Source organism: Thamnophis sirtalis, unplaced genomic scaffold (genome assembly GCF_051295495.1).
Source record: "Thamnophis sirtalis isolate CommonGarterSnake01/CBP01778 unplaced genomic scaffold, rThaSir2_p1.2 scaffold_5, whole genome shotgun sequence".
Classification (NCBI taxonomy): Eukaryota; Metazoa; Chordata; class Lepidosauria; order Squamata; family Natricidae; genus Thamnophis; species Thamnophis sirtalis.
Genome location: NW_028261385.1, coordinates 115,503,225 through 115,524,572, shown reverse-complemented (window position 1 = coordinate 115,524,572; position 21,348 = coordinate 115,503,225). Strand labels below are relative to the sequence as shown.

General features: G+C 38.5%; 1 protein-coding gene across 2 annotated transcripts; it reads left to right on the top strand.

Annotated features, from left to right (window-relative positions):
• Window positions 1–3,473: 3,473 nt before the first annotated feature.
• On the top strand, window positions 3,474–20,310 carry LOC148045589 (speriolin-like protein). 2 transcript variants are annotated; one of them, XM_087715149.1, is made up of 5 exons: window positions 3,474–3,669; window positions 7,002–7,259; window positions 8,553–8,864; window positions 19,304–19,455; window positions 19,815–20,310. In XM_087715149.1, the coding sequence occupies exons 1-5, from the start codon at window positions 3,474–3,476 to the stop codon at window positions 20,139–20,141; spliced, it is 1,245 nt and encodes a 414-aa protein (XP_087571275.1). In that variant the 3' UTR covers window positions 20,142–20,310. The 2 variants fall into 2 exon arrangements, with proteins under 2 accessions (XP_087571275.1, XP_087571276.1); XM_087715150.1 differs by lacking the exon at window positions 3,474–3,669 and having other exon boundaries at window positions 7,012–7,292.
• The last annotated feature ends 1,038 nt before the right edge of the window (window positions 20,311–21,348 follow it).

The following is a 21,348-nucleotide window of genomic DNA, read 5'->3' as shown; positions in this document are numbered from 1 at the left end:
AGTGCGAGTACATGCCAGCTGCAGACCTGCACTTTGAAATGATGAAGAGCCAGATGGAGTGCCCTGGGCTCCAGCCACTTGATGTTGTGATGCATCCAGCAGTGCTCCCCAGCCGAAGAGGCTTGCATCCATGGTGAAGGTCAGATGGACCGGTTCCTTGAACACTGATTCCTTGTGTCCACCAGAGTAGTGACAGAAGGACCTGGGGTGGCACACGGATCTTGAAAACAGCATGACTGGTTCCATTCCTTTGGTGTGGCAGAAGGTGTCACTGTGGTGCTCTGTCGTGGAGACAAGCCCAGAGAATAATTGTGATGCAGGAAATCATATTCCCCAGTAGCCTGGACAGCAGCGCTACGGAAACACAGCGTGTCCTGCGTATCTGTTTGACCAACTTCACTATGCTATCTCTGTGATCAATAGAAGCTAGGTGATTGCCGTCCCTGATCCCTTCAAGGATAGACTTCAGGGAGAACATCTTGAATTGCCTGTATACTAGGTGAGAATTTAAGAGATTTAGATCAAAAATCACTCTCCAACCCTCCAAACGTTTAGGAACAATGAAAAGATTAGAACAAAACCCAGATCCTTTCTGATCCAGAGGAACAAGCTCAATTGCTTGGATAGCCAGAAGAGCCTGGATAGCCTTCTTCATAATCTGTCACTTGACCCTGTTCCAAGATGGAGAGAAAGTCCTGAATCAGCTTTTGAGGTGGGAGAGGAACTCTAATCTTAGTCCAAATTTGACCATGTTGAGGACTTATGTATCGGACAAGATGGACTCCCAATAGTCCGCAAATAAGGCAAGGCAGCCACCAATCGGGTGATCCTGTCCCCAATCACTTACCTCAGTGGAAAGGTCGGCCGCGTCCACCACGAAAGAGCTGCTTACTCTGGGGTTGATATCTAGATCTATCCCTATGGTACTGCCTATCCGTCTGTCTGTCTGACCTGGGGGGGGGAAATGCCTGTGCTATTGTGATTCCTGCTCAGAAGGACAAAAGAAAACCTTCGAAAATAAGAGGCAGGTCATTGATCCGAACATCTGGTCACCATGAGAAAAACTTTGTGCTTGTTTTTGTCCTCCACCAAGATGGGATCCAGAGAAGCGCCAAACAAGGACCCACCTGAGAATTATGAGAAAGCTAATCTCCACTTAGATTTGGCATCAGTTTGCCAGCCACGAAGCCACAGCAGTTTTCTAGAGGTGACCGAAGAAGAAAGCGCCCTGGAAGCAAACATCAGCAGAAAATTGAGTGGCGGTGATTAGTTTGCTTACATCTTGCTGTAGTCTGACATCATTTGAGGGAATGCACTCCTGCATTTGGCGTAACCAAAGGTGGTCGGTTGTCCGATTGAAAAATGAGGCTGAGATGGCCATTTAATGGCACAAGCTGCTATTTGGAATGTTTTGCATAATGTTAATTCAGCCTTCTTGTCCTCAGCTTTCAAGTTATCTGCAATGTCCTCTATGACCAGGGAGGTGGAAGTAGCCAGTGCAGCCACTGGGGAATCAATGATAGACATTTGTAATGCCTGGGAAAACCCTGATTCCAGATTGTAAAACTTGTGATAATGACCTCCAGGATTTGGGAAAGCACCAGGGCATGCCCACTGATTTTTTACTACATCCAGAAAAAATTGTGGGGCCAGAATTTCCTTCTTCTCTATCTGTGGTTTTGAGAAAAGACCTCTGTCCAACTTCTGCTGAGTGTTAGGAACAGCAGCACCCCACAGCTTGGTGGTGGCTCTTGCTTTGCGAAGGAGGGATTTAAATAAAGCAGGAGAAAAAAGGCCAGTGAATGCAGGAGGATCAGGAGCTAGAATTTCCTCATCATCCGAGAGGTCAACATCCCTCTGATCCTCTTCCGCTAAAAGGGAACCCTCACTAGCAATTGATGGAAATGAAGGTCTCCAATCCTGGCTTGCTTCAATTCTGGGTTGGTCTAGATGACATCATTGGGTCTCACGGGATTCCCGCTGCAAATTTGGTGGCTCTCTATGCTGCAGCCCCGAGGCTGTCCCCTGAGCTATAGCCTGTGAAATCAGTTGCTTAAAACATTCAGGGAGGTCAGGCAAGAGAGGAGGAGGGTTGGGGGACATCCAAGTCAGGTCCAGGTTGGCCTGCTTGAGGAGCAAGCCTGGTGCTACTCTGGAGATGCACCGAGCCTGATGCAAGGCAATCAAAAGAATCTCCCTGTAAGTCAGCTGGATCCCCAGCAGACAGGGGAGGGGGGAAGAGAGCTCCTGTGGGAGCTTGGGGAGCGATGTGTGTGCCCAGCCTGAGGGGATTGCCTGCAGGGAGACCTAGACTGGGATGGAAAAGGGCTAATTCTGCTACCTCTGTAAGTCTTTCCATTTCAGTCCTTATTACATGTTTGTTCAGAGCCTTGTGCATGCGCTGCTCATCCTTCTCCACAGCCCTAGGAGGGTGCTTGCAGTACGAAGACCTTTTCTTAATGCTCGGAGCTGTGGGCCATGAAGATCCCTCCCCTGGACTGAGGGCTCCAGAGGGCACCGGAGAGCTCACCTCTCCGGCTGTAATGGCACCCGCCATCTTGTTGTCCCTTCTGGCCACACAGTATTCACAAATCGTCGAATTCACCGCACCGTGGTCTTCACTGTCTGCCTCTGCCTTCCATAGCCATCACTGATCTAAACCAACCTCCATGATGGCAATCTATTGTTTAAGACGTCCTGATAGGAAACTTCTTTCTGATGGCTGATGTGATTTTGTACCTCTTATAACCTTATTCCACAGGAATATTTGGGATAGTCTGCCTGGGATTGGGTATCCAGAGATGGACAATTCATTCTTTTCAGGCCTCCTGTAGCTCCTGGAGTCATTGAAAGATGTGCCGTTGAAATTCAACAGCAGATGATATGCTGATTTGGGATCAGAAATGAATGGAAATAGATTCAGGCTTATTATTCCTATTAATGAGAAGCATCCCTGAATAAATTGAGAAATAATAAAAATAAAATGAAATACAATAAAGTAAAATATGGGTCTACCTGTGATAGTACCATGTTTTCATTATCACATGCCCTATACTTCTGAATCACCAAAACAAAAAAACAAAACAAGAAAAACAAAATCACTGATAAAAAGTTCTCTGTGAAGAAAGTCTGTAGTAAAAAAAGTGTCAGATTTTTCAAAAAGCCATTTTCAGATTTAGTCAGTGCTATTTTGAGACATTATTCTCAACAGTGCCATGTGACCAGGCCTCTTAGACATACTGTTCCATTCTATATACAAATCATACCTTGTTTCACAGCAGAAAGGCCAGTCTGAAAGAAAATGCTACAGAAGAATATCCGAGTGTTCTCTTAAGAACACATGACATCATAATTGTGTAGAAACATTCTAAGCTTCATAATTTCCTCTGAACCTCTTGAAACACTGAGGTGACCTGTCTAGCCAAGGCTGTCCCTAATAAATTAATCCTTCCTCACCAGTGAGGAAGAGGAGGATGACAGAGGAAAGAGAGTGGATAAAAAGAATTCAGGAAGAAAATGCACATCTCAAAAATCAAATTAAGCTGCTCAGAGAAAATTATGAATTACGCACATTGTTGAGTCAGCAGTGTGAGAACAACAGTCAGGCCCAGTTCATAGCACCTCAGATTTCTCCTTCATATACTGATACTGGTTCATCAGTAAAAACAGGTAAGAAACATGCCAGTTAGCTTGTTAAAAGCAGTTGTTATATAAATATTGTAAATATGTTTCATTGTTTTTCCAAGTTAATACATACAATTTAGTAGTACCTTTGTGAATTCATCTATTGGAACAAGACACTTTGGTCAAATCTGTATAATAGGAAGTATATTGGGCCAAGTAGGAAAGACTAAACATGATTTAAATAGGAGGATGACAAATTATCCTGATTTGTTCATTTATGAATGTGCATACATGCACATACACATGTTCAGGAGTTTCACAATTTTAATTTCTATGAGTTTTTACTTGCATCCCTGCATCCTTATCATAGTATTCATTTTCAGGGTAAACACCATTATAGAAAACACAAAAATTGAAGAAAACATTGCAATCCAAAGAAATTAAGGACACAAAATAAGGAAAAGAAAGATCTATTCTACACAAAAAAATTGTATTTATACTTCCCATGTCTTACTATACTTTTCTAACGCATAACTTCCTTCCCTCATACCTGTAGATTGGTTTATATATTGCTTTCTTTGGGCTTTTCGTCTCCTTCTTTTTGAGGACTATCACCTACTGTACATCCAACCACAACTTTTTTGGTTTTCTCTTCCTTTCAAACCATTTACTCTTCCTTCATATTTTGTGAGTCAAACCTCATCAAAATGGCCAAAATAATCAGTAAACTTGTTTACTATTGGTCTCTCACTTTGGTATTCAATCAGCATTCATTCAGCATCCTTTCATTCCTATGGTCCATGATATAACCCAATTGTCTTTAGGTCAACTGATACTTTCACATAAAACATTTTGATAAAATTGAAAAGGTGTAGTAGAACAGCTTTAATACTAGCTATACTACATGAAGCATTTTCTATGAACAAGAACATTTTCTTTCATACTCGTAAAGTTGAAATGTACCTTACAATAATCTTGTACAACCCCCTTTCTATCATAAGATATACTGCAGTACATCATATCTGGCAGTTGGCCATCCAGTCTCTCTCTTAAGGTCTCCAGTGAGGTAGAACTCACCACTTTGTGGGACAGTCTGTTCCTGCAGTGAGATCTTGTATGGTCCAGAAATTGAATTGGTCGATAAGAACACATGGATCTCCTTTTAGACATTTTACTCTCAAACCAGTTCACCTAATCCTATACTGGTACCTTTCCTTTATTTCCCCAGTTCTACATTTCTTTCTGTTAAACTCTATAAGGTAGTCCCCATTTAGAACAGTTTATTTAGTGACTGTTATAATGGCATTGAAAAAAAGTGGCTTATAATCGTTTTTCACACTTATGACCATTGCAGCATACACATGGTCACATGATTAAAATTTAGATGCTTGATGCTTAATATTTATCATAGTTGCAGTCTCCTGTGACCTTTTGACAAGCAAAGTCAATGGGAAAGCCTGCTTTACTTAACAATCATGTTATTAAGTACACAACAGTGATTTACTTACCAGCTGTTGGAAGAAAGCTCATAAAATAGAGCAAAATTCACCTAATAAATGTCTCACTTATCAACATAAATTTTGGACTCAATTGTGGTCGTAAGTCAAGGACTAGCTGTATTACTCATTCCAACACACTGTTCAAATCAATTCAGTTATATTTGAATGTTCTCTCTTTCTTCCAAAATACTAGCCATTCCTCCCAATTTTGTATCATATACAAACTTGGTAACTTTTTATTTCGCCCTTAGTTCTGACAGAAGTCCATCAAGGTCTTGCAGAAATCTGATCCAACCCACTTGTTGCTATTTTATTTTATTAAGGAATATCATAAGGCATTCTTGCCAGAAGCTTTGCTATGGACCAAGTACACTGCATCAATGGCATTGTTAGGCTAGTAATAATTATCAGCAAAATTTGCTTTATCAAACCCATCCTGGTTTTTATTAATTGTAGCTTCTTATTTATGTGCTCAACATGCATGTTCCTAGACCTTGCTCTTCCGGTTGGTTTGCTCAAAGGGCTTAGGCCAGTGATGGGCAACCTTTTTGGCGTGGTGTGTCAAAAATCAGCAAAAAATCGAGCATAACTCGCGTTGTGTGTCACTTCGACAAAAACATAATTTTGCGCAATTTATAGTTTAAACTACAAAAATGTATAATTGCAATATATAATTGTATTTAATAAACCAAAAACAAATTATTTAACATACCTGCTTAGTAACTTCTTTGTTCATCAGTCGATTTCATATGTTGCCCTTGATATTATTGAACTTGTTTGGGGTGCCGTGAACCAGGGCTGTGGAGTCGGCTGCTTCCAGCTCCACGTCCTCATCAACATGCCGCTCCAGCCCGCCCCTGCTATGAATATTCCTAGTGACGCGAGGGCGAAGAATATGAATATTCATAGCGGGGGCGGGCCGGAGCGGCATGTTGATGAGGACGTGGAGCTGGAAGCAGCAGACTCCACAGCCCTGCCGTGAACTGAGATAAGTGTGGTGCAGTCGTAACCGACAGTCCCAGGAGTAGACTCTCTGTGCCGGCCTGACTGGAGAGAGGCGCGCACTGTTCCCGCGCTCCTCTCCTGCGGGTCCTCCCTCGCCGCGCTGATGATGTGTGTGCGCACGGCACGCACGCCTTACCAGCAGCCCCTGCGCCCAGAAAGGGGCGGCGGCGATACAGTAAGTGAGTGTGGGCGGGGGAGATCACACGTCCCACCCACCCCCATTCCTCCAGCACAGATTCTTTCATCCTCGGCGGCCGTGCAGGAACCAAGGATGAATCGCATGAAATCCTGTGCGTGTCACCCCAAATGGCTACGCGTGTCAGCACTGACACGCGTGTCATAGGTTCGCCATCACTGGCTTAGGCCAACTTCGCTCCCTCCCTCCCTCCCTCCCTCCCTCTCTTCTCTCTCTCACACACACTCACACACACACACACTCCCCCCATTCTATGCAAAAATGTTAAAAGCCCCAGATAAAATGATGATAATAATTGCTTGTAGTAATGTCCTTGCTTTAATACGATGTTCAGTTGGGATACAAAAGTCACATTCAGTATGAAAAATAATTCAATACTACTTATTGATGTTCAAGAAAGTATGTTTGGACTGTGAGGATTAGATGATTTCTGCATGCTTTCTGGGTACATATTTTGAAGCATTTCAATCAGTCCAGATAAACCTGTTATCTGAGTCAATTTTCCAAGGACAGGTCTATCAATAGACATCATACTAGATATGTTCACTGGTAATGTTTTCTAGAAATAGCATATGCTCTGATGATGTCAAAAAGTATTTTGCTAAATCATGTCTAGATATGTACATGACATACATGACATCCATGTAACTATTTCTATTGTTTGTTTTTCTTTTCAGCTCAGTTTGTCAGAAAAGATTATAATTATTCTCCCCACATCCTTTCCAAAGAGGCCAACATGTCATATCCTAGCACCCAGTCACCAATTAAATTGTTCCATACTGATCCTGTTACTGTTCAATCTAGAAATGAAGATAGGAAATCTGCACACATCTCAAATATACCATATTCTACCATGCCTGGAAAACAGCGTGAAGAACCCACAGACATATCAATGTTAAGGAAGTCTTGGGCTACAGATGGTCCTTTCCCTGGTGGTGATAAGGTTCAAACATTTCCATTTAACGTTGGTGAGAAATTATATTTGATGCCAACACTTTATGTATATATTTTTAGGTACATGTTTGCAGAGTTAATGGGTTAGAGTTTGTTCTAGAAGCATCTGAATGTTTTCTGTTTTCAGTCCATTAGAACAAATATATAGTGTAAAAGTAATTATCACGAGTGACTAAGTTCTATCTGTGGACAAATCTAAGTGTCAACTGCACAACTCTAGTTGCAGTTTTTTAGATCTTCATGATCCAATTTAGAGATGAAGTCACCTAAAATGTTAATATATTCCAATTATGGTTGCACAATAGAGCTGTGTAATAGATTTAACATACTAACTGTAATTTTCAGTTCCTTATCTAAGCTTTCATCCATAAATAAACTTGCTTAAACAGCTTATATAAAGCTACTTCTAGAATATTCTTTCCTTCGATTTGGAAATAGCTTTTTGAAGGTCTTCTTCATCATTTTAAAGTAATATTGGGCATTTAATTGCTTATTAATGTAATAAATTTTAGTAAACAAATATCAAAAGCAATGTCCCGATGTTTTAGGAATTTTTTTGCACCCTTTATTGTGAAAATTATCCATTCATTCATTCATATTTTGAACTTTTTTTAAAAAGTCATGTTGAGATTGCACAAGAAATTGGAAGACCTTACCCCTCAAACCTTTTGTCATAACTTCACAAGATTTAAACAGTCAACACTCAAAATATTTTTAATGAGTCCTAATGAAACTGAAAAAAAAAACTTGTTCTCTGTTACTAAATGGAAAAACACAGAGATCTATTTGATTTAAGATTTTGTAAAGAAATCTATCAGATGAAGAAGAAATCACAGCATGGTAATTTCTCCATTAGATGATTGATTATGTATCATCAAGTCATTTTCAACTCCTAGCAACTACAAAGATAGATTTTCTTCATGAGGTTTTTCTCCATGATATCACTTCCATTAGACTGGGAAATCTCTAATAGAGAAATATGAACTTTGTGCTCATATGAACTGTGTACATGAACTGCACACTGCACTAACAACAATTTCAACAAGGTGAGCCCCCCCCCTCTCATTGCACTGTAATTCAAAGGGGAGAGCAGAGGACACAGCCTTTATAAAAGCCCAGGTTATTTATGGCCTAGCTATTCACAGAAGATATGGAGAATAGTGAGAGGAAAATATTTATTTTGGGCTGATGTGCCCAGTAAGAGGAATTTCTATAATACATTTGCTGTTTTATTACTCTTTGTGTAACCTGGTACTAAATCTGCTTAACTGCAGCTCATTACAAAACAGGACTCCTGAATCCAAAAGAGAAGCTCAATTCCTCAACATTGTGGGCAGAAGAATCACCTTCTTCAAGGACACTCAAAGAAGATGCCCAAACACAGATCACATTTTCTAACGATGTAAACATCCCAAAAGGAAGGAGTCCTGAGAAACAGTCCTATAGCTTAGGAGGTAATGCTCTGGACACCAGCATAGACAAAAACCAGCCTGAATCGCAAGAGATGCCTCGGAAGAAGAGAGTCTGGTTCTCTGATTCACCTGCTACAGACAAGTCAAGGAAGTTCCATACGTTCTACCTGAATGGTAATACTGAGACTTTGTGGTTGTTTCATGTTGCAGATGTTGTGAAGCGAAACCCTCAATCCCCCGCCAAAACATTTTTAGAGTTTTCACACCTCTGTGTGTGGTATGTTTGTGTGTTTGCATAACAGAATAAGAAATTTGAGAATTTAAATATGCTAATATTTGTATTACTCATTATAAATATTTATTAATTAAATAAATCTATATAGTAAAACTACCGAGCTACCCAAAATGAACTCTGGATGGTGAAAACAATAAGAACACAATACAGAAAAAACAACCATTTAAAATGATAAACTACACTGAGGCACCAGTAAAAACTCACATCCATTCACCAACCATCCATGTCAGATATATAATTATTTTTGTTGCTTTTTAAAATGTATTATGTATAATTTAGGTATACATAAAATGCTGCTTCCAGAAATAAATAGGAAGTCATGCAGCTTTTCTTACTCATGCACTTTAATTCATATTGTCCTTAGTACAGTATAAAAATGATCCCTTTTAGGTACTTTTAATATATTGCATTATTATTACAGAGCCCCCAAGGACATTTCATTTCCCTAAAACACAAACAAAATGTAAAAAAAGGATGACTAGTAACAATACTAGAATACTCTGTAGAGCTGTTATGCAATGCTTTTTCCCCCTGGTCTTTTTATGCAGGAATGGTCCCTAAAATATTCCATTGTTAATTTCTTTCTCTCCTCTCTTCCCATTTTAGCATTTACAATTAAAAGTCAAATAAATAGTTTAGTAAATGTAAACTGATGGCAAACATACCACTTTTTCCCTGCATCTTAATACAATACAATAGCAGAGTTGGAAGAGACCTTGGAGGTCTTCTAGTCCAACCCCCTGCCTAGGCAGGAAACCCTTTAAGAAATGCTGAATTTTTTATAAACTCCTTATAGTCTGACTTTTATTTGGGTCATATCAGGAGTTTTCCCTTCTGGGGAAATGCTATGATGGAAAAGTAGTGGCTTTCTTTCTGCTATCAGTTATATTTTATACCCAAACAAGCAAGATCTGACCATTGTTATTTCTTTGGATATCGTGGAAGCTTATGATAAGCTGATTGACAGAATTATTAAGTATTTTGATAAAATATGGCTTTTTTGCATTTTGCAAAAAAAAAGAATAAATATATATTTATTCATAATTAATTAGAATAACAGAGTTGGAAGGGACCTTGGAGGACTTCTAGTCCAACCTCCTGCTCAAGTAGGAAACCCTATCATTTCATACAAATGGTTGTCCAATCTCTTCTTAAAAACTTCCTGTGTTGGAGCATTAACAACTTCTGGAGGGAAGTTGTTCCACTGATTAATTGTTCTAACTGTCAGGAAATTTCTTCTTAGTTCTAGGTTGCTTCTCTCCTTGATTAGTTTCCATCCATTGTTTCTTGTCCTGCCCTCAGGTGCTTTGGAGAATAGCTTGTCTCCCTCTTCTTTGTGGCAACCCCTGAGATACTGCTATCATGTCTCCCCTAGTCCTTCTTTTCATTAAACTAGACATACCAAATTCCAGCAACTGTTCTTTATATGTTAATATAATAAATGTATTTATATATTTATTCATATATCACATAATTTATTATAAACAATATATATTCTTTCTTATGTTGAAATGAATGCTAAAAATGTATCTGATCTCCTTACTTCTTAAATATGATTTAAGAGTTGCTTTCTTGTACATTAATAACATATTATTATTATTATTTTTTTTTTTTTTTAATGTATATTTTATTATGTTTTCATTCTATACAATCACATATTCACTGTGCTTGATCAGGGCATATAACATTGAATAATAAACACGGCCCTCATTTATATAGAAAATGCCCTCTACAATACAAACCCAGTATACCACCTTGGCCTGCCATACACCCTCTTTCAACCCCCTCCAACTTTCATTCTTCCTTCTCACACACCCCTCTACGCCTACTTCCCCTCCCCTTCTTTCTAACCCTATCACTCCCTCTCCATTCCCTCCCTCCCTTCTCCTCCTCCTCTCTCTCACCCTCTCCACCCTCCTTCTTCTTTCACTCGACTCTTTCCTTCGGTATCTATTACCTTCCAGTATATTCGGTTTGTACTATTTTCGCACTAACATTGAAAAGCCACAGTATACAAATACAATCATGGAATTTAACACATATTGTATTTCCCCCCTCCCCCCTCCCCCTAAATCCCCACCTCCCTTCCCTCCCCCCGACTTCCCAAAGACCATACGTGGTATAATTTTTGAACAATCACAGTCTAAAATATCTCTACATTGAACTCAGCTTCTTACTGTTACCCAAATTTTAAACAATTTAAGTTATTACCGATACTAAGCATAAGCTATCTGGAGTTTTTTAGTCCCATATTTACTTTTTATGTAATCAATCCACTTTTTCCAGTCTCTTTTGTATCTCTCGTTTGAATGTTCTTTGAGATATGCTGAGATTTTGGCCATTTCGGCTAAGTTCATAACTTTCAAAGTCCATTCTTGAATTGTGGGTAAATCTTTCTTCTTCCAATACTGCGCCACCAAGAGTCTTGCTGCCGTTATTAAATACAGGATCAAATTAGTCTCTGCTACTGTAAAATCAATGCATATACCCAGTAAAAACAGCTGGGGGGTAAATTTTATCCTTCTTTTAAAGATGTTTTGCAGGATCCACCATATTTTTATCCAAAATGCCTTAACATTACGACATGTCCACCATATATGAAAATATGTAGCATCACAAGAACCACATCTCCAACATTTAGGTTGAACATTTGGATACATAGAGGCAAGCTTTTTAGGATCTAGGTGCCATCTATAAAACATCTTATAAAAATTTTCTCTCAAGTTTTGTGCTTGTGTAAATTTCACATTCCTTACCCAGATTCTTTCCCATGTTTCAAGCATTATTGGTTCCTCGACATTCTGAGCCCATTTTATCATACAATCCTTAATCAGTTCCGTTTCAGAATCCATCTGTACTAATACATTATATATCCTCTTTATATGCATTGAGCTTTGATCTTTTATTTGTTTAAACAAATTATCCTCAACTTTTACAAAGCCAGTTTTTTGATCTGTTTTCCACCTAGCTTGTAGTTGACCATACTGAAACCACGTTTGAACTACCTTCTCTTCTTTAAGTACCTCTAAAGATTTTAGTTCCATCACCCCTCTTTCTGAGATAAGAAGTTGTCTATAGGTGGTTCTATCGTGTTTTTGTTCTACATTCATATTTTCAATTGCATGTCTAGGAATTGCCCACATGGGCACTTTATCATTTAGTTTATGTTGATATTTTTTCCAAACCCGCAATAAAGCATTTCTTAAGATGTGATTTTTAAATTTCTTATCCATTTTTTTGTTAAATAACAGGTAAGCATGCCAACCATATAACAAATCATATCCCTCGATATTCAAAATTCTGTCATTAGTTAGATGAATCCAATCACTAATTGCAGATAATGCTACTGCGTCATAGTATAATTTTAAGTTAGGTAATTTCAATCCTCCTCTTTCACGTGCATCTTGCATTATTTTCATCTTTACCCTCGGCTTCTTTCCTGCCCACACAAATTTGTTGATACCCTTCTGCCATTCTAAAAGATTCGCATCTCTTTTAAGTATTGGTAACATTTGAAAAAGAAATAAAAATTTTGGTAAAATGTTCATTTTTACTGCCGCTATTCTACCCAGCAAGGACAAATGCAGTTTTTCCCACCTTTTCAACTCCAACTGTGTACTATGCCAAAGTGATTCATAATTATACTTGTATAATTTCCCATTTGAGATTGAGATATTAACTCCAAGATATTTAACTTTTTTAACTACCTCACATCTTAGCGTCGCCCCCAGTTCTTCCTTCTGTTTGATAGTCATATTTATAGCTATTATTTTGGTTTTTCCTAGATTTATTTTAAATCCCGAGACTTGACCATATTGATTGATCGTATTCAATAATACCCTACTAGATTCCTGCGGTTGTTCCAATATTATAACCAGATCATCCGCAAATGCACGAATTTTATATTCTTGCTGTCTAATTTTGATCCCTTTTAGACCGCCCAGGCCCCGTATCTTATTCAACAGTATTTCCAAAGTTATAATAAACAATAATGGGGACAGAGGACAGCCCTGTCTTGTACCTTTTTCAATTTGAAAGGAGTCTGTCAGACTTCCATTGACAATGATCTGGGCTGTTTGCTGCTGATATATTGCACCAATTGACCGTAAAAAGCCATCTCCTATCTGCATTTTTTGCAATGTCTTCAGCAGGAATTGCCAATTAACTCGATCAAAGGCTTTCTCCGCATCCAAAAATATGAATGCGGCCGGGATTTGATTGTTCTTTCCCAGGTATTCTAAAGCGTTGATAATTAATCTAACGTTATCCTTCATCTGTCTGCCCTGTATAAAACCAGTTTGATCGGTATGTATCAGTTGCTGAGTTACCCCCATTAGCCTATTTGCTAATATTTTAGTAAAAATTTTATAATCTACATTAAGTAATGAAATAGGTCTGTAATTTTTTGGTTGGGTGAGGTCTTGATCTTCTTTGGGTATCAACGATATGAACGCAGTCTTCCACGAGGGAGGCACTTTCCCTCCCGATTGAATTTTATTGAATAGTTCTCTGAGGGGTTCTACCATTTCTAACTGTAGATATTTATAATAAACAGCTGTTAAACCATCTGTGCCTGGTGCTTTCCCTAACTTTAATTGTTTAATTGCCTGCAAAATTTCCCCAGAGGTTATAGGTTGGTTCAGCTTATGCCTATGTTCTTCTCTGAGTAGGGGGATTTTCTCTTTATCTAGGTATTTGTCTATATCTCCGTCCTTAATTTTGTCCCCTTTATACAACTCTGTAAAAAATTCCCGAAATACCTTTTGAATCTCTTCCTGTTGAAACACTTCCTTCCCTCTGTGACACAATTTGGTTACATTTCGAGCTTTCCTTTTTTTTCTAATCTGATAAGCCAACCACCTACCGGGTTTATTTGCATTGCAGAAAGTATTATGTTTAGCATATAATAAACTAGTAGCTACCTGGTCAGAGATCAGCATATCAAACTGAGATTTTAATATAGCAATTGTTTCCCTAATCTTTGTATCTCCTGGATTCAATGTTAATTCTGACTCTTTCCCTTTAATTTCCTCTTCCAATTCTTTTTGTTTTTGCCCTTGTTTGTATCTATGTATTTTATTTATATTCATTAATACTCCTCTCATATACGCTTTGCTTGCATCCCATACATATTCCAAAGATGTACCCTTGTTCATATTGAAGACAAAATATTCCGATAGCAATTTTTTACAATCATTAACATACTTTTCATATCTAAATAAGTTTTCATTCAACCTCCAGGACCTTCTTGCCTGGGCTACCCTTCCCAATTCCATCCAGACTGGATTATGGTCTGAAAGAACTCTCGCCATAATCTTTGTCTTCTTCACCCTACAAAGTAAATCATTTGTAATTAGTATAAAATCAATCCTTGAAAGAGATTGATGTCTATTGGAAAAAAAGGTAAAGTCATATTCTTCTGCGTGCCTCTCGCGCCAAGCGTCTCGCAATTCAAAGTCGTCCAGCATGTCAAAAAAGGGTTTGGGTAACTTAGCTCGAAATTTGGTGTTCGGGCGAGCTGTCTTCTTATCTCTTTTGGTGTCGATCACGCCATTCCAGTCACCCATTAATATACAAGACTCAAAATCCCACTGTACTAATTTAGCATGGAGATTTCTATAAAATCCATCTTGTTGTTGATTAGGAGCATAAATTCCCAGAAGTAACGTCTTTTTCCCTTCTAAGATTAAATCTAATGCAATATATCTTCCAAAGGGATCTGCTTCAATTAGCTCAGCTTTAATGTCTTTTCTTAAATATACTACTATGCCATTTTTCTTTTCCTTGGCTGAGGTCGCAAAATGTTGGCCCAGTTTGGGGTTAAACAAATATTTTTGATCGGTTGATTTGATATGAGTTTCTTGCAAGCAAATTATGTCATTCTTAAACTGTTTAAGATAATGAAATATTTTCTTTCTTTTCTGTGGAGAGTTCAATCCGTTAACATTCCATGTCAAAATCTTAGTTGTCATTTTTGGTTGCCTGAAGCTTTTTTAGAGCCTCCCGCAAGGCCTGTCTCACCTTTGGTTTGGCTCCTCCCACAGCTTCTGAGCTTGTTGCAGTAGCTCCTTGGTCAGTGGCCAATGATTGTTGAGATTGTTGCATAGTAGCTTGTTTATCCGTTTGTCTGGTGGTCTTGCGGTTGGATCTTTTTTCCTTGACTCCTTGCCCTTCCGGAAGAGGGAGATGATACATTTTATCTGATGGTTGTGTGGTTTGCTGTTTATCTTGTTCGTCTCGTGGTTTTTCACCATATCCCGAAGGTTCAGGATATCCCATCTTCAGAATCTTATGATAGAAATCACGAGCTTTCCATACAGAGCTGAGACGATATCTTTGTTTGTCCATTGTAACTATAATACCGAATGGGGCATCCCATCTGTACTGTATCTGGCGCCTTCTGAGCTCTTCCACCAGAAAAGCATAATCTCTTCTGGCTCTTAGCATCTGAGGCGGTATTTCTTTCAGAACAATCAGGTCCTGTCCACCAATTTGAAGCTTAGTATTGTAGGACTCTTGTAGTATCATATTTCTAGATTCTCTTGTAACAAAGTATATTACCACGTCTCGGGGAAGTTGCCTTTGTTTTGCCGCCCATGAGTTAACACGAAAAATCCTGTCAATCTGCCAATCAAAATTGGATCCCGGTTTTCCCACCAGACGGTCAAAAGCTTCAGAAAACATTTGCTTTAAGTTCTCCTGCTTTTCTTCACGCAGCCCCCTCACTCTTAATGCAAGCTCCATCTGCTTGTACTGTATCATAATAATTTGTTTTTCAGCATTATCAATTTTTTGTTCCACCACTTCAGTTTTGGATATCAGGTTAGTTTTAGCTTCATTGAGAGTTTCTAAATTATCTTCCATTCCAGAAATATATTCTGTTATCACATTTACAATTCCCATCATATTATCATTCATTTTAGTGACCCTGGTATCGAATTTGTCATATAGAACTTCCATCTCATTCCTTATTTCATCTTTGAAATCTTTAATCATTTCTAGATTCTGTTCTCTGAATTCTTTAAACATTTCAAAGTTCTGTTCTCTGGATTCTTTGAACATTTCCAGAAAAAATTCTTTTGTTAGTACATCTCCACTAGGGGGCATAGATGGTGGGGGCTGCAACTTTGTGCCAGGTATGGGAGACGTTTTCGGAGGTAATTTAACAGAGGTTGATTTGGATGCCATTATATTTTGGTTTTAATTATTTATTCTAAATTACTAATCCACTGTGCTATGTGGAGAAAAAGAAATTCCTCCCCCCCCTTTTTTCCCTTCTTTTTTTTTTTTTTTTCTTCCAAGGGGTTTTACGGAGGATTTCAAAAGAGAAAGTCCATTTAGAATGTTTGGAATGTGTCTGAGTCAACAGAGAGTCTTGAAAACTTTAAGGGAGTAGCTCTAATTAAATTATAAGAGATTATTTCTTTACCTCTGTAGCAGGAAGCCGGAGATAACAGATGCAGAAGCTGTAAACGCCATTTTGAAGACAATTAAGCAAAAGAGGTTTTTATAACATTGAAGCTGGTATTTCAGATAGAGAAAAGATTTTAAAGTTCACAAGTTGGTCTTTGCTCGTATTGACTTTTAATAGTCTCTTTTCTAAAGATTGTCCTGAGGGGGAGGGGATCCTGTCTCGTGCTGTGAATAACAGCTGCGAAGTTCAGGTCGGAGTTGAATGACTCAGCTTTGGGTTGATTCTCCCCCTCCGTCCACAGCTCACAAAGAAACAAACTGTGAACTTCAAAGAAGATTCTTACCAGCTGAGATTCCTCACTGCTTTTTTCTTGTCTGAAAAAAAGAGTTATCTTCTTGATATTGAGTAGATAACGATCCTGAATTCTGGGGGCAGCTCTGTTAAGCTGCCGACCGGCGACAGGCCACTCCCCGGAAGTCAATAACATATTATTATTGAGAGCCAAATTTGTGTAGTGGTTAAGCTGCTGGTATAGAAACTGTAGATCATACATTCTAGTCCTGCTTTAGGCATGAAAGGTAGTTGGGTGACTTTGTGCTAGTCAATTTCTCTCAGCTAACTCACCTCACAAGGTTGTCATTGTGAAGAAAATAGATGGCGGGATCATTAGTCACATATGCTACCTTGAGTTTATAAAAAATAAAGACAAGATAAATCAAATAAATGAAAAAAATAAGTATTACATTTCAGTGAAATTAAATATAAACTAGTTTTTCAAGCAGATAACAGACCAGAAATTATCACCGCAGTTTTTATTTAATAGAAATTTGATATTTATTCTGCTATATAAACAAATATAAATGAATTCTGATGCCATTGGGATCCAACATGTTAAAAACAAGAAAAAAGTTAAGGAAACAATTGGTCCATTGCTGGGAGAAAGTGGCAAGAAGGTGACAAGCAACAGGGAGAAAGCAGAACTATTTAACTCATGTTTTGCATCTGTCTTTACACAAAGTGATAAAACAGTCCAACCTATCAAAAACAGCACCACAGAAATCAGATTAGAAACACAAGTTGAAATAGGGAAGAAAATGGTAAGTGAGCACCTGTCTACCCTAGACAAGTTCAAATCACCAGAACTGGATGGATTACACCCCAGGGTTCTGAAGGAACTGGCAGATGAGATCTCAGAATCACTGAACTATATATTTCAGAGATCCTGGAACACCGGGGAACTACCAGAGGACTGGAAAAGAGCTGATGTGGTTCCCATCTTCAAAAAAGGGAAAAAAATAGATCCAGGAAACTACAGGTCTATCAGCCTGACCTCAATACCAGGAAAGATCCTGGAAAAGATAATCAAGCAACGAATTAGCAAACACCTAGAAGCAAACAAAGTAATAGCCAAAAGCCAACATGGGTTTGTCAAAAACAGATCATGCCAGACTAATCTTATTGCATTCTTTGATAATGTAACAAAATTAGAGGACCAGAGGAATGCCGTCGATATAGTTTACTTAGACTTCAGTAAGGCATTTGATAAGGTAGACCATAACCTACTACTAGATAAAGTAGAATAATGTGGGTTAGACAGCATCACCACCAGATGGATTTGTAACTGGCTGACCAACCGCACTCAACATGTAGTCCTCAATGGAACTGCATCTTCATGGAGGAAGTATGCAGTGGAGTACCCCAAGGCTCTGTTTTGGGCCCAGTACTCTTCAACATCTTCATCAATGATTTGGGTGAGGGAATAAATGGGGAACTCATCAAATTTGCAAATGACACCAAGCTGGCAGGAATAGCCAACACTCCAGAAGATAGGCTAAAGATACAGAAGGATCTTGACAAACTTGAACATTGGGCACTATCTAATAAAATGAAATTCAATGGTGAAAAGAGTAAGGTTCTACATTTAGGCAACAAAAACAAAATGCACAGGTACAGTATAGGTGGTACCTTCCTCAATAGTAGTAACTGTGAGAGGGATCTTGGAGTCCTAGTGGATAATCATTTAAATATGAGCCAGCAGTGTGCAGTACCTGCCAAAAAAGCCAACACAGTTCTAGGCTGCATAAACAGAGGGATAGAATCAAGATCATGTGAAGTGTTAATACCACTTTATAGTGCCTTGGTAAGGCCACACTTGGAATACTGCATTCAGTTTTGGTCACCACGATGTAGAAAAGATGTGGAGACTCTAGAAAGAGTGCAGAGAAGAGCAACAAAGATGATTAGGGGACTGGAGACTAAAACATATGAAGAACGGTTGCAGGAACTGGGGATATCTAGTTTAATAGAAAGAAGGACTAGGGGAGACATGATAGCAGTGTTTCAATATCTCAGGGATTGCCACAAAGAAGAGGGAGTCAAACTATTCTCCAAGGCACCTGTGGGTAGAACAAGAAGCAATGGGTGGAAACTAATCAAGGAGAGAAGTAACTTAGAACGGAGGAGAAATTTCCTGAAAGTTAGAACAATTAATCAGTGGAACAGCTTGCCTCCAGAAGTTGTGAATGTCCCAACACTGGAAGTCTTTAAGAAGATGTTGGATAGCCATTTGTCTGAAACGGTATAGATTTCCTACCTAGACAGGGGGTTGGACTAGAAGACCTCCAAGGTCCCTTCCAACTCTGCTATTGCATTGCATTGCATTGCATTGCATTGCATTGCATTGCATTGCATTGCATTGCATTGCATTGCATTGCATTGCATTGTAGTAAGACTATTATGTGCTCAGGATTTGTGGTTTAAGTAATTTCCACTCTCACTCTCCTTCAGTATTAATGTGGAGTATTTTTTTAATCTAATAAGGGAAAAGTTCATTACAGAGAGGCTATTTCATAGAAGTGTTTTTGGCTTCTCCTAGCTAAGATCATGTCTATCTTTTTCCTCTAGATTTAGAAATTGCTCAAAACAACAAGAAAAATGGGCGCATTGTTGGAGAGATAGCTTTCCAGTTAGACAGGCGTATTCTTGCACATGTGTTCCCCGGAATCACACGGCTCTATGGATTCACAGTATCCAATATCCCTGAAAAAATAAAGCAAGTAAGTAATTCTATCCCAACACTTAGAGATAAATGGATATTTTTGTCAAGATTGTAGACCTAAATAAAATTTAGAGGTCCAGCTTTTGTGCCACCTGGCAGCATTATTGAGCAAAAGAAGGTAGCCTCTTAAGGTGTCAAAGAAGAGAATTGCAAAGCTTCAGAGTTGTATCAGGAGATTAGCCAACTTGAACAGAAAATATTACAGTAATAGTACTATAAGAGCCAATTCACAAATTTAAAAAAGCCTGTACAATTGTCATTTTTTTCTTTTCTGCTCCTATTAATGTTATATAAAATTCAGGCTGATTTACACTTCCATAAAATATTAACCATAGATATATATCTGACAATTCTTAGGTCTCCACGAGATCTTTAGATGGTTCTCTAGACGAGAAAAAATATCGAACTATAACCCAGCGTTATCGCAACCTGATTACCCGCTTGAAGAAAATGGGCTACCATACTGATGTCCACCCAGTGTTTAGTGAATTTCTTATCAACACCTATGGCATCCTGAAGCAAAGGCCTGACCTCAGCTCTAACCCCATCAATGACAATCCTAATGATCTCAGAAAGATGGTGATAGACATTGTCCCAGCTAAATTCCTTGGCGATACCTTACTGCTCTTGAACTGTTTGTGTGAACTTTCCAAAGAAGACAACAAGGCCCTTTTCGCCTGGTAGTGCCTGCTGCAACGTCCCCATTTTTAATAGAAAGAGCACCTAAGCACAGCATATACGTAATAAAGAATGCTGCCAAAAAAGGGTGTGGGATAACACGTGTATGATTTTTTTAATTAAGCTGTGGCTGTCCAAATCACTGCTTCATGTTGTATGTAATTTGGTTTTGGCAAAGTTTATATTTCATTATATTTTTGAAAAACTGGTGCTGAATTGATAATGTTTCATTGGTAACTGCTATGTCAGGTATATTTTGATGGGAATATCAATAAAATAAAACAGAAGTGGTTGTTTGTTGCAACAGTTCACAAATTCCCAATTAAATCCTGCATTATTTCTGGGTGAGGAAGAAAGCGCCTGTCAGACTATAATTTTATTTTGTTTGTTCCACAAAGGTATAATTATAAGTATGACATGACTTACTTTAAAATTTGAATGCTCTTCAAGAAACACATCTCTTTCTCATGCCTATAAAAAAACCTTGGACATTTTGGTTCAGTGGGAATAAAATGTATATAGCTTCCTTTGGATTGATACAGCATAGTATATCACCATTTACCTGCATTGGTGGTACAAAACTTTTCCAGTACTTCCAAAATCTTGGATTCTGGAATCCTATCATTTAGTATGATGAATGTGCATTCAAATGTTTGTCAATGTATTCAAATGTTTGAAAGCATAATAGACTTTCCTAATTAGTTTTAGGATGACAAAGAGAGGGAATAACTTTTACCATGGGCTTAGTTCTAACGAGGTCTGTGCATTTTTTCACAACGAACACAACTACAATTTCAAATGCTATTGCAAAACTTCATGTAGTGGAGTAGTTGATGGTTATCAACATTCTGCTTTATGCCTGGAATTGATGATTAGGCACCTTTTGAGGCTGTACACCACTAATGGAGCGGGGAATATATGGCTCCCCACATGCTGTTAAACTAGATTGCCACATCACCTCAGCCAGCATGGCCAATGATAGGCAATGGTGGAAGCTGTATACAACAACTCCTGAAAAAGCCAGGGATTCCTTAGACCTTTCATCAAATTTTATCTTCAGTAATGCTGAATCTGTCTTATTTTTCTTCAAAGAGTTCTTCTCTCCCTTTACATATTATTGATGTGCCATTTATCTATTTAGTGAAGTGTGAATTCTGTCCAATTGTGCAAAGGATGGATTATTGTTGAGCTTAATAAACTATTTCAGTCAAAC